The sequence below is a fragment of the Anabrus simplex genome, chromosome 14 (assembly GCF_040414725.1).
Source record: "Anabrus simplex isolate iqAnaSimp1 chromosome 14, ASM4041472v1, whole genome shotgun sequence".
NCBI lineage: Eukaryota > Metazoa > Arthropoda > Insecta > Orthoptera > Tettigoniidae > Anabrus > Anabrus simplex.
The window spans coordinates 42609165-42629685 of NC_090278.1; the positions used below are offsets into that span (position 1 = coordinate 42609165).

General features: G+C 38.7%; 1 protein-coding gene across 4 annotated transcripts in view; it reads right to left on the bottom strand.

The window, feature by feature from the left end:
- Nucleotides 1-20521, bottom strand: part of hyd (E3 ubiquitin-protein ligase hyd) — a 544651-nt gene that overhangs the window by 230331 nt on the left and 293799 nt on the right. For all 4 annotated transcript variants that reach the window (XM_067158035.2, XM_067158036.2, XM_067158034.2 and 1 more), the window contains exons 22-24: nucleotides 20065-20169; nucleotides 12971-13095; nucleotides 2510-2676 (exon numbers count right to left, since the gene is read on the bottom strand). In XM_067158035.2, the coding sequence (XP_067014136.2) occupies nucleotides 2510-2676; nucleotides 12971-13095; nucleotides 20065-20169 (397 nt within the window). The remainder of the gene's footprint in view (nucleotides 1-2509; nucleotides 2677-12970; nucleotides 13096-20064; nucleotides 20170-20521) is intronic.

Genomic DNA, 20521 nt, shown 5'->3' on the forward strand with positions numbered 1-20521 from the left:
AAGTATGTACGCGTGTGCGGCAATTCGTTATGACTCTGATTCTGTTTGTGTTCTTGATTCTGTGTGTTTCTCGCTCGGACCGGTGCGTGGGAGCTACTTTGCTCAGATTCCTAGGTGATGCTCTATTGTTCTTAAGTATATTTTACCTACGGAGTAAGCACACTAAATATCGCTGATGCTACGAGTTTCTGGTGGCTGTTATGTAGAAGACGCTACTAAGTGTTTATTTGTAATTCCAACTTTGTATAGTAATTAGACTATAATTGAGGCGTCTAGTATCAAAACCGGCCAAGTCACAAAATTTACGAAAATGAGTTAAGGTTATAAATTTGAAGTAGAAGTATAGCACTATCAGGTGAAACAAGAATATGCTTTAAAATCGTCCATGTCTTCATGTTATAGAGCACTGAATTCTCGGTCGTGCAACAGAATCGGCCAAGTCATGCAGCCAGTGAATTCAAAACCGGCCAAGTCAAGGAACGAGCGACAATCTTTATGATGCAGCATTATTGTTTGGAATCATATGTTGTTACATTAAGCAACAATGGGATAATATCAGTAGGCAAAATCGTTCCTTGTAATGTATATTCTTTGAAGTCATAATATTTTGTTTTTGTTCGTTTGCAACACTCATTTACGTATTGGCGGGCTTCTTACCGTCATTGGCGCCAAAGCAATCCTATTTCCGCTGTGCTCGTATTTTGTCATTTTTGTGTGCTGTAACGTGGATATTGTTCCGAGTGGTGAACTGAAGGATTTACATTCATACCTTGAGAAATTTTACAAAATTGCAACAAAAACGGCCAAGTCAAAATTTAAATTAACAAAAAAGATGGGTTAATTATGAGTTAGATTTCTCAAAACAGCGGAATTTAAGTATTAAACCATTAAGGATATAACTGTGAAAAAAAATCTTTTCTGATCATCATTGCTTTGTCTCTACAGGTTTCTCATCCATATTGAAAAATATGCCTTGAGTGACTTGGCCGGTTTTGATACTAGACGCCGAGATAATGTACAGTGGATGTGGTGATGCGTACCGAATCTACATTCGGTAGTGGATGTGTGGTTGTGCACAGAGCTAATTCTTGGTAAAGGAAATCGTCGGCCGAGTATGCAGTTTCAGTCGGAGAAACGTGAGGCGTCACACTAACCTGTGCGGCAGTCGGGAAAGACTCAAGACGTCGATGAAAAAGTGTGTAAATAAGGTTAGGGATGCTCTTCATAAAGAAGGTTGCATCCGTACGTAGAGAAAGTCGTCGTACTTTTCTTTACCAGAATACGATTTTTGTTCTGTAACAGTGGAGAGTGTAGCGGAACTCTTACCTGGAGGTATGTTAAGAAATGTATATCTAATGAAAGTAATGATTTCGTTGGTGGTAGTAGTGTGTATATTTGCCTTTGTAAACAACGAGTAGGTCTTGTCAAGTAATGATTTATGTTGGTTGTAGGTGTTCGTAAGTTGCTTTTGTGGACGGCAATCTGAAGTGGGTTTCATCAAGTGATGATTATTGTGGTATTTAATATATATTTTTTATTATTTTGGGAGTAAAGTCATGGAATGAAACTTGCAGTAAATCTTTTTATCAGTGGAGTGAGGATGAACCTGGCATGCTACCCACATCCAATTTCAGGGGTAAACAGGTAAGGTTATAAAGAAGTCTGGAGCTTTGTCAGCCTGATGACCGTCGCCTTGGGAGAGGGAGTTCCTCATTGCTCTACATAGATATATATTCCTGTAATTGTTTTACAGGTGGCACCCAGTCTTGGTATTTATACTTATTTTACTCACCGTTTATTCACTTCATATTTTCAATAGCTTGCAGATGTTACATACTTGACAAGTCATTTTTTCTTTTTATATCCTTTCTAAGGATTCTCGTTCTTCAATTTCTTTTTACTTATTTCATTGAAACTAATTACATTGTATTGTAATAAGAGCGGAGAGCATTACACCTGGGCCATTCTGAAATATTCACTGGTTCAATTAAATAAATAGTAAAAAAAAAAATTGCTCTCTTCTGATTTCGTGGTTGTCTTTCAGTTTCTCTCAACCCAAAACAAACTTGGTCACTGTACTCTTTCTTTGTGTGTGCTCCTATTCCTTTACTAACGTACTGTCGTAATGCATATTCAGACAGAATCTTAATTGGAGAAGCATGCTCATAGCCAGATCCTGGCTCAAATGAACTATTAGCCAGTATGTTCTAATTCAAATTCAAAAGAATTACTGTTACAAGTATGAAAAAATGCATTTTAAAACATGAAGTAAACAACATCAGACATTTCTTTTTTTTTTTTTTTTTTTTTTGCTATTGGCTTTACGTCGCACCGACACAGATAGGTCTTATGGCGATGATGGGATAGGAAAGGGCTAGGACTGGGAAGGAAGTAGCCGTGGCCTTGAGTAAGGTACAGCCCCAGCATTTGCCTGGTGTGAAAATGGGAAACCACGGAAAACCATCTTCAGGGATATCAGACATTTTAAAAGCATCAAAATTATACTCACCCTCTTCTCTTGGTGGTATTAGGTGCCATTTCAATACTGAAGATAACGAAAATTCTGGCTACAGAGCGAACAAAACGACGGGCCACTACTTTTGCATCAGCCTGACGACCAGGAACATTTTCATTCTGCAGTTCACGTATAAGTGTTGTCAATAACGTATCCAACATCTGCAAGATATAACAATTGTAATTTAAATACCAAACACAAAATATGTTGCAAAATATCACGTTGTGAATTCTAATTGGTGTTCTTTCAACAATTTGTCATGGTGCAAATGTTTTCACTAGCTTGCATATTCATGCACATTTTAGTATTAATCATAAAATTCAATGTTTTGTCACAATACTTTTGAAGATTTTTGAACTGCAGTCATTTTATGTACTTATCTATATCCAGTAAATGTGAATTTTCAATTATTAACATATTGTTGACCGACCCGGCGCACAAGCGCGTAGTTTGTGAAAGTTGCAGTTGCTAAACTGTCCAAAAACAGGTGCCTGTCCAAATCAGCATTTTCAGATTAGTTCACAACTATTCTGACTCATAATTTCACTACCATTATCAGTAGTACAAAATGTTAAATAGAAGAGAGGGAGAGTGAAAGTGTTTAAGAATGCTGAGAGTCTGGGAACATGATGAAAAGACACTGGTGCAGTAGTCTGCATGAAGGGTAAAGATATGAGTTCTCATTGCCGACTCTGAAATAGTGATAAAAGTAGAAGACTGGCAGGAGGAACTGAAGGCATTCTCAGAGGATGAGGAAGAGAAGAAGCCATGGAAGATGGGCAATGGCAAAGCCACTGATACTGACAACATAGAAAATGGGACTTTTAAATCACTTGTCTCAAATGGTGTGCAGTTCTCTATGAGGTTGACCAACAGAGTTTGAGTGAGCACAGGACACCAGATGCCTGGGAGAGTAACAGTGCCAGTATGCAAGAGAAAAGGTAATGAAGGGCAGTGCACAAACTACGAGGGCGGATCAAATATAAACGAGAATTAGTTTTAAAATTTATTGCATTAAAAAAAAAAAGAGAGAGAGAGAAAGAGAAAAGAAAACAACACATATAAAGATCACTTTTCTACACAGTGTCCTGCCTTTGATACATATTTTCTCCATTGGATTGGTGAGTTATTGATCCCGTGCTGATAGAAAGAAGAGGGACGTGTGCGGAGCTAGTTGCGTATGAACTCTTCTACACTTGCATCAGCATCATCATCGAACCGCTGTCCACCTAGGTCTTGTTTGAGTGGTCCAAAAAATATTAGTCGCAGGCGATAAAACTGAACTGTACAGAGGGTGTTCCAGAGGTATCCAGTGAATTTCCTCCAGTTTTTCCTGCATTAAAGACGCAGTAGGCAGCTCTGCATTGTCAAAGAGAAGCATGACTTTTCGGATCGCTTGTTGCGATACGCAGATTTTGCTTTATCCAAAAGGTGACAGTAATAGACTGCATTAATTGTCTTTTGTTAGTGAAGAAAATCTATCAGAAAAATGCCTGCGGAGTCCCAGAAAACGGCTGCAAGCGCCTTTCCAGCAGATAGGCATGCTGACCGGACCTGCTCCGTCTCTTTGCTGCCACTCCATGCTTGCTTTGACTCTGGGGTGTAATGATACTTACAAGTTTCATCACAATGCAAGAAATCCTTTCCTTCCTCCTCCTAGCAAAGCAAAAGTCTCTGACAAAATTCCTGGTGTAAAGGTTTTTGCTCCTGGTTGAGGAGACGAGGAACTCACCTGGCAGACAATTTTCTGAAATGGAGTTTATCTGCGATGATGATTTGAACACTTCCGTATCTTATTAAGGCTAAAACAATTTGTGAAATTTATACTTGCCAATCTTCACCAATGTCACGAATATCAACAATGGTGTCTGAAGCGATGCTTGTCCGCGGTCTCCTTTCATGAGGTTCATTTTCCACAGCTTCTCTTCCTGCCACAAATTTTTTAGTCCACTCATACATTCGAGTCTGCGAAAGGGTTTCTTCCTAAACTGCGTGCGGAGCTGTCTCGAAATTTCAGAAGGTTTGGTGCTCTCTTTTGCGAACAATTTATGATACGTTATGCAAGAGACGTGTGCACAACGTGCTTACTCATGGCGTACTGAAGCAGCCCAGCTCTCCACCGTTCTTTGCGCATGCAAACCCCTTCCCCAGACACCCCCAGCAATATCTGGGCAAAGCCCTGCCTCAGAATTATTACTAACAACAGGGGTACATTCAAATTCCTGTTTATACAAGGTGTCCGGGTTAAAGGTATAATAATATAACATTTAATAACTTGAGAAATAATGGAGATATTTATTGGCGGTTTGTTTCTACAACTAGGGTAACTCAAAATGTTTTCTGTGTTCGCTTGCGGTGGTACCACATGTGCATAACTGCACTGTTCACGAGAAGCGTGCCAGTAACCATGTGGACTCCACAGCAGAAGGTGCTCTGTGTGCTTTCGCTCGCGGAGACAAAATCCATTACACTAATACAAAATAGATTTCTGCGTGAGTATGGACTGTTACCAACTGATTATGATCCCACTTACATAACAATCATGAAAGGGGACAGGCGCCTTCGAGAATCTGGGACCTTGCTGTCGATGTTGGGCCGCCACGCCAAGCACGTAGTTTCAGAGGCTATTGTTGATTTACACAATTAAAAATAGGAAAGAATTTCCACCAATCAATACTTGTTTATTGCTTATATTAAGCTACAGGACCGGTTTCGACCCCACATGCAAGGTCATCTTCAGCTGAACCGTGAATACATATTTATATGATGAAGCTTTGATTAAATTGCATTGTCAAGGGAATGTCATATGATGATGTGCATTTAGTCACATACAAATGGGGCATGTCTTAACGTGAATTGGCATATGTCAGTGTGTACAATATTGCAACTGTATGTCTAAAATATTATGTTGAGGTCCTAAAATTAGTGTATAAAACATATCTTCACTTAAACTAACATATATATATGTACATGATAAAATACAATATATAAAAAACCTTTTTGTGCACATTTTTTATATATTGTATTTTATCATGTATATATATATATATATATATATAGGTTAGTTTAAGTGAAGATATGTTTTATACACTAATTTTAGGACCTCAACATAATATTTTAGACACACAGTTGCAATATTGTACACACTGACATATGCCAATTCACGTTAAGACATGCCCCATTTGTATGTGACTAAATGCACATCATCATATGAAATTCCCTTGACAATGCAATTTAATCAAAGCTTCATCATATAAATATGTATTCACGGTTCAGCTGAAGATGACCTTGCATGTGGGGTCGAAACCGCTCCTGTAGCTTAATATAAGCAATAAACAAGTATTGATTGGTGGAAATTCTTTCCTATTTTTAATTGTGTAATTCGTCAATACGGAAATTAAGATTATAGATTACGATATTGTTGATTTATTCCACGAGTCCTTCAAGCGGAGCCCTCGTAAGTCAATTCCATAAGCAAGTAGGCAGTACAGTCACCTCGTTCGACAGTACACGATGTCGTCCACAAAAGGTTGCGCCTACAGGCATAGAAACTGTAGCTTTGTCAGAAAATCAAACTTCAGGACAGGCTGCTACGGAATGCATTCGCGGAGACAATTCTGGCAAAAAATGATGGAAAAGAGGCATTCCTCGATTCGGTCTGTTTCTCGGACGAGGCTATATTCCATATTTCCAGCAGGGTAAACAAGCACAATTGTTGCATATGAGGATCTGAACACCCCCCCATGTTGTGAAGAGTTGGAACGGGACTCTCCGAAAGTAAATGTGTGGTGTGGATTGTTGAAGGACAGGGTTATTGGCCCATTCTTCTTCGCGGAGCCTACAGTTAATGGAACACATTACCTAGACATGTTGGAACAGTATGTTGTGCAACAACTTCGCGACGTGATCTTTCAGCAAGATGGTGCACCATGCCGTTATGCGGAAGTTGTGAGGGATTTCTTGAATCGTGAGGTCCCAGACTGCTGGATTGGGAGAGGTAGTTCATCAACTGCTTGGCCCTCTAGAAGCCCCGACATTACACCACTTGATTTTTTTCTGTGAGGGTTTGCCAAGAATAAAGTGTACCAGACACCAGTACGTGATCTACCAGATCTGCGTCATCACATTCGTGCAGTTATCGCAAATGTTACGCCTACAATGCTGCAGAACACTTGGACAGAAGTGGAATACGGATTATATGTCTGTTGCGCCACTAATGGTGCGCAAATCAAGGTTTATTAGGAATGTAAAGACTCATTTTGAGTTACCCTACTTGTAGAAACAAACCGCAAGTAAATATCTCTACTATTTCTCAAGTTATTAAATTTTATATTAAACCTTTCCCCTGGACACCTTGTATTTGATCCGCCTTTGTACCATACAAGCAAGCTCATGAGCTCCTGTATGAAGTGGGTAGTGACGCTCATAGTGGGCCGGCGCTACGAAGAACTGGAGACCGAGATTAGAGAAAACGAAGCAGGGTTCACAAAAGGCGGAGGAACAACAGATGGAACCCATATTATGAGGACTGTGGAAGAGGTACATCGCAAGTTTCAGAAAGCTCTGCACTACATTTTCACCTACCTTAAGAAGGCCTACGATTACATTCCCTGAAGTCTCATCTAGGAAAGCCTCAAGAAACAGGAAGTAACATGTGTTGCAGTCATTCAGGATATGTATGGGGGCAGCAAGAAAAGAGCAAGAAGTGCAGCCGGACTGAGCGACCTGTTCGTCTTCACAGTCCAAAATAATCCACCACGGATTAGCCACATCATATTACCTTTCAACCTCATTAATAGACATCATGATACAATGAATCCAGGGTCAAGCACCAGCAAGTTTACACTTCGCAGGTGACATCGCGCATATTTCGAAGACCAGAAGAGATTCACAATTAAGTATTTATTTTCCACCTAGTCGATACAATGATTGCTTAAGGCAGTTTTTAATGGTCAAAAGTGGTACATGTTTCGTATATTATCAACATCTTCAGCCACATAACACTGTTTAGATGAAAAATGTATAAAATTGACGAAGTAATGCTTTAGAGGAAGTGTCCTTAAAATTAACATAAGATTGACAAGATTAAAACAAACAAATAACTCAAGAGAAAATATATAAATTATTTCTACAATAGAAAGCAGTCGTCAAGGAAACACTTGTACAATATTCCATAGAGAAATTGTCCTAATAAATATTCTTTTCTTAATAATTCATGAAAAAAGATCAATTTATAAATTAAAAATTATACAATTTATAAGTAATTATCGAAATGAAGAAATCCTGATATCACAGTGCGGCTCTTATTATTAATGTAGATGAAGATATAACTAATTCCTAGTTGTCAAATCTTATTAAGCCTGCTTTCCTTTGGAACAGTAACTCCTGTCATTCTTTCACAGTTTTGCGCCGGGTGTAATATTGATGATGCGTTCTTCCTTGCTCTTGCACCTGAGGAGGTGGAGGAGCGGGGGATATAGGTGTGTCAAGAACTTCCTTGCTGTCACCTATAGCTTCAACTGAGGAGGAATAAGTTGTAGGGCTATCTGTAGGAGGAGAAATTCCAATTCTTTTTTCGTGATCCTTCTCAAGCATTTTCAAATATACTAGAATTTGATAATATAATGGATTTTTATATTCTACAGCCTCATTAAGGTTATCATTTTTCTTTACAAGTTGGTCTAGATGAATGTACAGGTCTTCATATGTGTTCATTAAGCTGCCCTTTTTTAACTTTTTTATGATGGTCAGGTCTTGTTCTATGTTGGTAAATTTATGACCTGTGGCAGTCATGTGTGATCCCATTGCTGAGAATCTTCTATGTTTTTCAGCATTCACATGTTCCAAATATCTAACTTTAAAATTGCGGCCAGATTGTCCTATGTATGTATTCTTACATTCAAAGCATGTGAGTTTATATATTCCGGAATCAAAAAATTTATCTTTCTCCGAGAGATTTATTGTATCATGGTTGAAAATACTATGTTTCATGTTGTTATTGGTGGAAAATGCAATTTTAAAATTTTTTCTCTTAAATAAATTTGTTATTACATGAATGTTTGGATTATTATATGTGAACTTGATATATTTTTCAGTTTTACTAGGTTCGACTGCTAATTTAGATTGTTGCTTCTCCGAAAATTTATTAATTATTTTATCAATCATGTTATTGTTGAAACCATTCAAGAGGGCTTGTTGTCAGATAAACAACAGCAATCATGTTATTGTTGAAACCATTCAAGAGGGCTTGTTGTCGGATAAACAACAGTTCTTTATTCCTTTCAGATTTGGATAAAGGAATACTAAACGCTCTGTTAACGTAACTATAATATGCTGATCTTTTTTGTGCCTATCAAGAACAACTCGTTACACCCTGAGGCACAAAAAAGATCAGCATATTATAGTTACGTTAACAGAGCGTTTAGTATTCCTTTATCCAAATCTGAAAGGAATAAAGAACTGTTGTTTATCCGACAACAAGCCCTCTTGAATGGTTTCAACAATAACATGATTGATAAAATAATTAATAAATTTTCGGAGAAGCAACAATCTAAATTAGCAGTCGAACCTAGTAAAACTGAAAAATATATCAAGTTCACATATAATAATCCAAACATTCATGTAATAACAAATTTATTTAAGAGAAAAAATTTTAAAATTGCATTTTCCACCAATAACAACATGAAACATAGTATTTTCAACCATGATACAATAAATCTCTCGGAGAAAGATAAATTTTTTGATTCCGGAATATATAAACTCACATGCTTTGAATGTAAGAATACATACATAGGACAATCTGGCCGCAATTTTAAAGTTAGATATTTGGAACATGTGAATGCTGAACAACATAGAAGATTCTCAGCAATGGGATCACACATGACTGCCACAGGTCATAAATTTACCAACATAGAACAAGACCTGACCATCATAAAAAGGTTAAAAAAGGGCAGCTTAATGAACACATATGAAGACCTGTACATTCATCTAGACCAACTTGTAAAGAAAAATGATAACCTTAATGAGGCTGCAGAATATAAGAATCCATTATATTATCAAATTCTAGTATATTTGAAAATGCTTGAGAAGGATCACGAAAAAAGAATTGGAATTTCTCCTCCTACAGATAGCCCTACAACTTATTCCTCCTCAGTTGAAGCTATAGGTGACAGCAAGGAAGTTCTTGACACACCTATATCCCCCGCTCCTCCACCTCCTCAGGTGCAAGAGCAAGGAAGAACGCATCATCAATATTACACCCGGCGCAAAACTGTGAAAGAATGACAGGAGTTACTGTTCCAAAGGAAAGCAGGCTTAATAAGATTTGACAACCAGGAATTAGTTATATCTTCATCTACATTAATAATAAGAGCCGCACTGTGATATCAGGATTTCTTCATTTCGATAATTACTTATAAATTGTATAATTTTTAATTTATAAATTGATCTTTTTTCATGAATTATTAAGAAAAGAATATTTATTAGGACAATTTCTCTATGGAATATTGTACAAGTGTTTCCTTGACGACTGCTTTCTATTGTAGAAATAATTTATATATTTTCTCTTGAGTTATTTTTTTGTTTTAATCTTGTCAATCTTATGTTAATTTTAAGGACACTTCCTCTAAAGCATTACTTTGTCAATTTTATACATTTTTCATCTAAACAGTGTTATGTGGCTGAAGATGTTGATAATATACGAAACATGTACCACTTTTGACCATTAAAAATTGCCTTAATCAATCATTGTATCGACTAGGTGGAAAATAAATACTTAATTGTGAATCTATTGAAGTGCGATACGGACCATGAAGCTGATTTTATGTGACCAGAAGAGAAGCGCACTTATGGTGTATTGAAGCAGCCCAGCCATCCACCGTCGTTCACACATGCAAAACCCTTCTCCAGACAGCTCCACCAACATCTTGGCAAAACCCCGCCTCAGAATTATCACTAACAGCAGCGGTACATTCAAATTCTTGCTTGTATTTGATCTGCCTTCGTACCATCCAAACAAGCTCATGAGCCCCTGTATGAACTGAGAAGAGAAGCCCAGGAAGCACTAAAGAACTGGGTGGAAGCATTGGAACAAGAAGGTCTGAAAGTTAATGAAAAGAAAAACAGGGAACACAGAATGCAACAAGCAGAAGGATGGCACAGTTTACACAGGTGGTTCTGACCTTGTGAAAGTGAAGTACCTTGGGAGTGACCTCAACAAGAATCATGGTTGTGAGGACGATGTTAAAGCAAGAAACCAGGCAGGTTGGACTAAATTTCGAGAGATGTCAAGAGTGCTTGAGAACAGAGAAATGCAAGGTTTACAAACACGCAAGACCAAGCATGATATAGGCATTCAATGCTGGACATTAAGAAACAAGGAAGAGAAGATTCTCCATTTAGTGGAAATGAGAATGCTTAGGAGGATGGTAGGAGACACCCTTGCTTATCATAGAAGGTATGATATTCGAGCAGAAATAAAATCAGCTTGCATTACTAACAAGAGAGAAGACACATCTAGAACGGCCATGTACAAAGAAAGGCACCTGCTCAGAAGAGTAACAGAGGAAGAAGAGGCGGCGAAGACCGAAACTGCCCTTTGATAGGCAGTACAAAATGGATACGTCAGAATTCGGGCACACCGCTAAGGATGCACACGACAAGGTGCTATGGAAAAATCGCTGTAGTATTGCTAACCCCGCACAAAGGACAAGGTGTAGACAAAGAATAATAATAATTTCACTAAAACCAAGTGGTGGTGTAAATTTCTTTGTGTTCCATGAACCCTTGATGTATCTTTCCTTACATGATCCATGAAAATAGTTACTGCTAGGAACTTTTGTTTCTTTAACATTACTATACTTCCACGACTACTTTGGGCAATATTTTATTACCTATTGCTCACAATACAAGTTCTACTGTTCCACTAGGATTACAAAAACGACATCAAGGAAATTCCATGTTCTAGAATATTTAAAAGATTACTGAGCGTAAGTGAAACCACTTCAGTGACACACTGTTCAAGTGCCTCATTACCCAGGGGATGGAAGTGATTCAGGTACGAATGCTATGAAGATGCAGCAGTCTCTTTAAAACTTGGCTCTTACTAGAATATACAGTAGCTAAGATTATATGAAAATGTTTACAACAGAGACTAAAAAGAATGTAAATATTTAGATCCGCAGGCAGGAAAGTCTTTCATGGAATTCAAAAGAACATAGTTTAGAGTTACTTTTCTTCTTCTCGCAAACAGTTCTACTTGGTACAAAGCTTGTTCAACTGCTGGGTTTTGATCTTTGCCGAGTAATGTTGCATTTTCTCCCATTGCAGCCCTTTGTTTCCTCCAAACAGGAAGCACCTATCTTCTTCAGCAGCTTTTCCAGAAAGCCATGGGCTTTTCTCAAGATTTGTCTCACAGCCTGTCTGTTTTTATGACTTTTCTAGCCTCAGTTTGTTCTCAGTCTCCATCAGCTATGAGGTACAGATTTTCTTGTTATGTCAGAAGGTGAACAGGTGGTTAGTCAGTCTGTTGGGGGACCATCCTGCCACATGACCATAGAAAGCTACCCTCCTTTTCCTAGCACATAAAAGAGCCCCTGTTTCTGGGTGTAGACCTCTAAATTGTGATGTCTCTGGTGTTCCCCATCTTCCAGAATTGGGTGTAGGATCTATTCGGAATTCTTCTCTCTCTGACTTCCAGTTTTTCAAACAAGCCATTTCTGTTTAGTGACAGACACAACATCTCATTCAGGACTTCTGGACGAATGACCTGAGGAGAGTTTCACCTTCAGATTTCGCGACAGGCATCACTTGTTATAGGTGTTTTGAGTCAACCGACAGACAGTTCCAACTAGTTAACTCTCGCAGAGAGGGCTGCTGTCTCCGACAAGCCACGCTCAATGCAGACCCCGAGGCATTTAGATTGAAAATTCAGATAGTTACTCACAGGTCCACTAGAAAAGAGAAATACTGCACAAACCTCATATAAAGGTCTTATTAGTCCAATCATTTGTCAAATTATTGTCAACACCATCACTCTTTATCTCATTGTTTTGATGGAACTAGCTGGTGCAGGTGAAAATTTACACGTATTACTACATTTACTATTGGACACTGAAGGTCCACAATTCATATAGTCATCACCAAAATCACTGCTACTTCAAACTTCAGCCAGCGAGTACATCAGATTAACTCTCCACATATAATCTTTAAAAATTTTACTCTTCTTTAAGCTGCCACTGTCACAGCATGCTATGTTGACACAGGCGGCTTGTGTGGTAAAAATTGACTTTGCATTAATTTACATCTGAAAAGGAATTCATGTTGCCCGTCATCAATGTGTTAACAATATCACTGTCTTTCATAACAAATAAACTCAAAAATATTTCTCACATGGTCCAGTTACTTATAAACAATAGCTTGAATACACAAAGGAAACTATAAAATATAATGTATTACCTCTGCACTACATTTGACAAGTAAATAGTAGGTAAACTTGTCCAGTAAGGTGGTACCACTCTGGCTTTGAAGATATGCTTGGTCCTCGTAGACAGGCTGAGATGCAGGAGACACCTCTTTTACCCCTGTAATAAAGAAGAATACTATTTATTTAATGGACAAAGTGCTTAAAACTTTTGAACTATGTAAGAGCTCCATTTCTTTTAAATTGGTAATTGAGGAATAAAAATCTCCAGTCTTAAACACAGTACAATGCTTCTCTCATACATTATATGAAATGATGCAGTTCTTTGCAGCACTGCAAAGAACTGCCATTATGTTTACATCCAGTACTTGGTAAAAACCCGCTTTTCCATTGCAGTACTGTTTGCTCTAATGACGAATTAACACCACCCATATTCAATATCCAAATCGCCAAAACAAAGAAGCTATGGAAAAGAAACCCCAAAATACTTAATACACTTGATTACTTCTCGTAATGGTTTGCATTACTTCTGTTTCGTCGCTGTAAGACATATCTGTGTCGGTGCGACGTAAAGAAAAGCCTTCTGTCTTTGACCTGAAGTAAGTATGGAGAAACATATCTGAACCGAGGGTCAAAAATAGCCTCCCTTAAGGCATGATGGAAAGAAGAAATCTGGATGTACTAGGGCTGGCAGAGACTAAGTGCAGGGGTGAGGGTAGGAGAGAGCTGCTGGTTTTTGGTTGTACTGTATGGGAAATGATGAGGGAAAGCAAAATGGAGTAGGAGAGGTAGTAAGAAATGGATTGAAAGAGGAAGTAAGAAGGACATGTGACAGGTTGATAAAAGTCAAAATAACAGTCAAAGGAAATCCTGGGAAATTGTACAAGTGTATGCTCCACAAGCAGGATGAGCACAACAAGATAAAGATGACTTTTAGGTAGAATTGGAGAGACAAGTGAATGGACAAAATAACGTGGTAATGGGGAACTTGAATGCCCATGTAGGCATGGAAAGGAAGGATTATGAGAACGTGCTTGGAGTGGAAGGATGGGGAAATAGGAATAAGGATGGAGAAAGACTAATGGATTTGTGCAAAAGAAATGGGATGACGGTCGGGAACTCATGGTTCAAAAAGAGAGAAAGCCATAAGATAACGCGGTATACCAGTGACTGGTCTCGGAAATCCATCGTAGATTACATGATCTACGACTGGGAAATGAAGAGGAATGTTATAGATGTAAGGGTGATACCATCAGAGGCCCTATATAGTGACCACTGACTACTAGTAATAAAACTGAGAAATATGACGGAAAGGAAGAGAACAGAGAAGCAAGAAAGACGTATCAAAATATGGAAACTGAAGGAAAAGGAAGCCAAGGAAGAATACCAGCAAGAAATAAGGTTGAATGTACCAACGGATGATACAAAAACAGGAGAGGAGGAATAGGAAAGGTTCAAGAGAACACTAGTAAAAACTGCAGAGGAAGTTTGTGGGAGAAGTAGTGCCAGCTAAAGATGCAAGGAGACACCATGGTGGAACGACAGAGTCAGAGCGGCAGTTAGGGAGAAGAATAAAGCTTTCAGAGTGTGGTTTCAACAGAGGACAATGGAGACAAGACAAGCATATAAGACGAAAAAGGAAGAAGCTAAAAAGGTTCTAACAGAGCAGAAAAAATGGGTGGAAAAGTGGACAAACATGATGGAAGAGAATACCAAAGGAAATAAAGTACTGTATGGAATGGTCAAGAGTAAGAGGAAAGGTCAGAGGGAACATGTTATAATGACAGACAAAAATGGAAATGAAGTGCAAGAAATGGAGAAACTCAAAGGAATGTGGAAGGAGTATTTTGAAGATTTACTAAACCCAGAAGGATGCACTGAGGAGGAAAGTAGAAGCAGGAAGTAAGAAATATGGAAGTAAAAGACTTAACATGGGCAAAAGTGGAGCTAGCACTGGACAAGATGTCGGGCTCCATGGCTAAATAGTCAGCGTGCTGGCCTTTGGTCACAGGGTCCCGGATTTGATTCCTGGCAGACTCAGGGAATTTTAACCATCATTGGCTAATTTCGCAGGCACGGGGGCTGGGTGTATGTATTGTCTTTATCATAATTTCATCCTCATCACGACGCGCAGGTCGCCTACGGACGTAAAATCGGAAGACCTGTACCTGGCGAGCCGAACACGTCCTCGGACACTCCCGGCACTAAAAGCCATATGCCATTTCATTTACTGGACAAGATGAAAGGAGGGAAAGCCCCAGGGTTAGATGAAGTGAGTATTGAGATAGTTAAGGCAGCAGAAGAGGTAGGGAAACTGGCTTTGTCATGTGCTGAAAGTAGTATGAAAGGAAAGGAAGACCCCTGAAGATTGGAAAAAGGAGTAATCATACCCATTTTCAAGAACGGGAATGGAAAAGAGTTTAACATGTTGAGTGCCAGACCAAATGTCATAGCATTGTCGTCTAGTGCTGTGAGCTAATAACATCGAGTTACTCCCTGTTGCCAAAATGTTAACAAGCAAATGATGCAAATTATCGATGAAATGAGGATGTATTTATGATACATTAGGTTAACTTATTATGTCTATTAGGTAAAATATTGCGACCCCATATGGGGTCGTATTGGTCATTACAAATTGTACAAGTACAAGTACCCCCATATGGGGTTGCACTTATACAGTAGTTACTGTCCCGACGGTCAGTCATACTTACTTTTTCCTTTACAGGGATGCGTTATATGATGATTATGAGAGACATGTTAGCTTGTTCATAATGGAGCCGTAGAAAAGTACGATCCCCGATTTTAGGTCAGGAAATGTTTGTAAATGACGATCTTCCGATTTTAAGTTAGGAAATTTTCGTATAAAATGTAGTTATATAAAGTAGTGAAAATCATGTGAATTTGGTAAATTAGGATGTAACAGAATAATATTATAAGACAAATTAGTAGTTAAGGAATAGCGAATAAGTATATAATTTTGTTTGTATAACTTTTAATTAGAGTAAGAGAACCTAGCAGCGACAATATTGTGCATGGGAAACCAGTGACTATATCATTGAAGATGGTCATAATTATTGCAACCCGGAGTACAGTGGGGAAGTGTATGCTGAAAACTGTAATTCATCAATGTGGATGAACCTGCGAGATCACTATTTGCACTGTACTGGGTCAAAATCACTGTAACTATGTACTTCGTCTACATCATCGTCTGACTTGTTCGATGTATCGTCCAGACTATCTGCACTAAGTCTTTTAGTGCTCGATTTACTCGTAACGACTTAAAAAGAAAAGGAAACTCACACCACTGCACCCTTTCATAAACAGTCTGTGAGCGAGATAGACAATGACCTTGTCATACTACAAAGCACGTACCCATATGGGGTCGTGCCGAAACAGGAATTCAGAAGTGGAAGGTGGACTATGCAGTACTTAAATAGACGACCAGCAGATGGCAGGAAGAGATTGCATACAGCTTTGAAACACATACTTACTGCGCACCCAAAGGGGTTTGCACAGTTCTCGATTTAGAAGGAACGTAGACCCCATATGGGGTCGCTTGGCACTCAACGTGTTAAGAACTATAGGGGGGTCACACTGATATGCCACTGAGCAAAGGTGTTTGAGAAGATTCTGGAGAATAGAAACAGAAAGAGGATGGAAAAAAAAAGTTTAACAGAAGAGCAGTATGGCTTCAGATCAGGAAGGTCTACATTTGAACTTATATTCGCAGTAAGGCAACTACAAGAGAGTCATTATGAATGGGGTAAGGATCTTGTGATGGCCTTCGTGGACTTTGAGAAAGCGTATGACTGGGTGTGTAGAAAAGAAGTATGGGAAACCTTACAGAAAAAAAGGTGTCGAGAAACAGACTGTAGAAAGAGTGAAGGAGATGTACAATGGGAGTGTCAGTTGTGTGAAAATAGGAGGAGAGAGAACAAAAAGGTAGATTAAAACAAGGAAGTGCTCTGTCATCTTTGCTCTTCGTAGTAACAATGGACGAGATAATGACAAAAGTGGCAAGGAAAATTGGAGAAGGAAAAATGAAAGTGATGATGTTTGCAGATGACCTGTTAGTCTGGGGAGAAAAGGAAGAGGATATCCAGGAACAGTCAGATGCTTGGGTAGATGAGGTGGAACAATATGCAATGTAATTTAATGTCCAAAAGAGCGAGATAGTGATCTGAACTAGAAAGAAGGAGAGACCTACGAGAGGGATAATGCATGGAGGGAAACAGCTTTGGAAGGTAGAAAGTTTCAAGTTCTTAAGAAGTATCAGAGGAAAGTGGAAGAAATGATAAGGAAATAATAGAGCATGGAAGACAAGCAGGAGCATTCCTGAAAAGTGTCAGAAGCCTGGTTTGGAGCAAGGATGTCCCTCAGAGGAGCAAAAGAGTGATATACAGGATGTACTATATACCTATTCTGACGTATGCAGCTGAGACTTGGGTAAATGAGGCAGAGAGCCGTGAATAGAATACAGGCAAGTGAAATGAAATTTCTGAGAAGCAGGATAGGAGTGACAAGATGAGATAAGATGAGAAATGAGAAGGTTCGAGGTATAGTAAAAGAAGAGCAACTACAGAATAAGATAGAGGCATCTAGACTTAAGATGGTATGGACACAATGAAGAGAATGACAGAGGAAAGGATACCGAGGAGGATGCACAAAATGGAGAAAACAGGTAAACAGCCAAGAGGAACACCAAGAGACAGGTGGATAAAAGGAGTGGAAGAGTGTGTACAGAGAACAGGAGAGGACTGGGCAAGAGTGACTAGAGAGAAATGGTGAGAAGACAAGAGGAGATGGAGAGGCTTATGTTCCAAGCAGACCCGGCCAACAATTGGAAACTGCACATGATCATGATGATGATCATGATGAAGGCAAGGCACATGTGAAATTTGGAAATCCTACAAATTTCATACTAGGAAACTGAAATATTGACCACATACATATTCTATACCTAAACACCAACACAGAAATTTTTGGAATAACAACAATAGCCCTTCAAGAGGTAATTCAATTTTTATAATGACAATTAAAATTGCTGCACATGATGAAATTTTTCAATAGTATGTTCTATTTCATACGATTGCAGAAAATGAGAAAAATGAAGTAGCCCAATGCAAGATGATTAGAAGGTTGTCAAATTATATTACTAGAAGTATGCAAACGATGAATGGAGGTCGACAATGTAAACTACCAATTCTACATTGACTCGCAAGTGTATCTTACTTACCCCTTGAGGATGGAGAAACAATCCTGGGGTGGATGAGGATTTCAAACTCTTGTTTCACTTTATTTATCGTAAGGATGTATCCTATCCCACACCTTACATTATGACATAAATCCAACTTCTTCATATCCCGTTTCCAGTCTTCTGGGTCGAGTTGTGAATTAAGGACTTCCACAATCGTCTCTCTCCCCACCACTGCCTTCCTTCCTTCAATATTTCTTCTATTTTTACTTCTCTCTTCTTTACACACTCCTTCACTGTATCAATCTCTCTCTTTCTGAACCTTACCTGTTATCTTCTCTATTATTTTCTCAGTGAATATGCTCTTGGGAACCATCATCCATTTCCATCATGTGTCCATACTATTTCAGTTTACTGATCTCTATTTTGTTTTGCAGTTATGGGAGTCTGGTTGTCTCTCAGATTTCTACATTTCTGATCTTATCTCTTCATGCCTTCCCGATTATTCTTCAAGGAACTTCATCTCGGCTGCTTGAATTCTGCTTTCATGATGTGCCCGCAGTGTATGACAAAACTGGTATGTAATAAGTGCTGTACAGAATTTTCTTGCATTTCTGTGGGACTTCCTAGTTCCACATTATACTTCTCACACCTGGACTGGAATACAGTGCTGGATGAGGAATAATGGAGAGCCAGGACAAAGTGAAGAAGAACCACATTTGCCCCCACCTAGTGTCAAGCTAGGAAAGGGAAAATGACGATTTATCATGTTACAATATCTGATAGTGTGTGTGTGCGCGTGCCACATCAACTCTGATCCACTATTTTGGACACACACACGTTATTCTCACCTAACATGTATTTTCTTGTGTTAACATTGATGTTTTCACGGCCCGTTCTTGTACACATGATATGGGCTTATGCTGCGTCAAGAAAACAAGGTGAAACTCTCTACGTTTCACAGAGAACTTTGCTCCGCATCTTCAGAAGAAAATCTTGACTGTTAACAAGAAAGATTTCTACATTAATGAGGGTTTGAATTTAAGAATTCATACTGGCACAGCGCACCAAGCAGGAGCTGACAACAATATTAAGCTCCAAGTAAGATGTTCTATCACACTGTGTGTATGTGAGAAGTGTCAGAGAGGACATCAGACGAATCAGGAACGAATGTGGTAGAAGAAATGAATATAAACTAATAAAATGCAACGAAAGACACCAGGATAGAACAGAACAGAGTTGAAGAATGGAAAGAAAGTATGTGGAGAAAACCGGAGGATGATGATAATGATGTGAGACGGTGTGAGAAGGGGAGAGGGTCATAACCGATGTACACACGTTATGAAAGTATCACATAACACACAGCTTGAAATGAACCAAATGGTGATGACGAACGTACAAATTAGGAAAACACCGAAAACAAAATAATACAGAAAGAACAGGGAAGAGAACTACCTAAGTGAATCCTTAATAGCTGGCAACCACGTACTAGCCAGTGTCTTGAAATTTTTAGGGTTTTTAAGTATTTCCGTAGGTTCCTGCATAATCCTAGACCTGTATTTTCTTCATTATCACTCCTACCTGGTCTACTGTCTCAAACACTTTCAATTATACTCTGAATTGATCAGATCACATCTCGCCCAGTTGTAAGACCCAGCAAAGTGAGAAGGAAATGCAGAGTATTGCTGTACCTTTTGTGACTTAAAATACAGTAACAACGACGAGGGCAGGCAAGCTACATATAGGGGTAGGAGTAATCATACAACAATGGGAAGAAGAATTCATCTTCTGATTTGAAGCTCATTCCAGACAGGAGTGCCTCACCCAATCTTCCAGGACAAATAGGTTAATAAACAAGAAAATAGTGTAAACGAAACATCTGAGAATATGAAACTGCATACTAATTAATGTACAAGTGAAAACAGTGTGACTTACCTGACATAATCATCCCCCTCACAGCTGGCCAGTCGTTGAGAAGCCTCTCCAATGCACGACGACTAAACCGTGGTGGTTCCAGGTCATGATCAGGCATATCTGGTTCTAAATAGAAAATTTTGGGTTTTAAAATGACAATATGTAAGTAAACTCAATATCTGCTTCCTTCGAAACGAGAATGTAGCTTTGGGTACATTAATAAACATGTAGACCAATTCCTTTTCAGCAGCGTCACCTTCCAAGAGTTCGTTTCAATTACATTACATTACATTCTTGGATGAATAAAACTGAGTTTTCTATGATTTTAAGTACCTTTCATTTCTACCAAGCTGGGAATTCAGCTACGAACTAGATTTTAAAAAAGCAATTTTTCCATTTAGTACAAGGTCTAAGTAGGGTCTACATGCCGATGTGCTGACAGTGGCTTCCATTTTGGTAGTTCAATCTTCTCATCTGT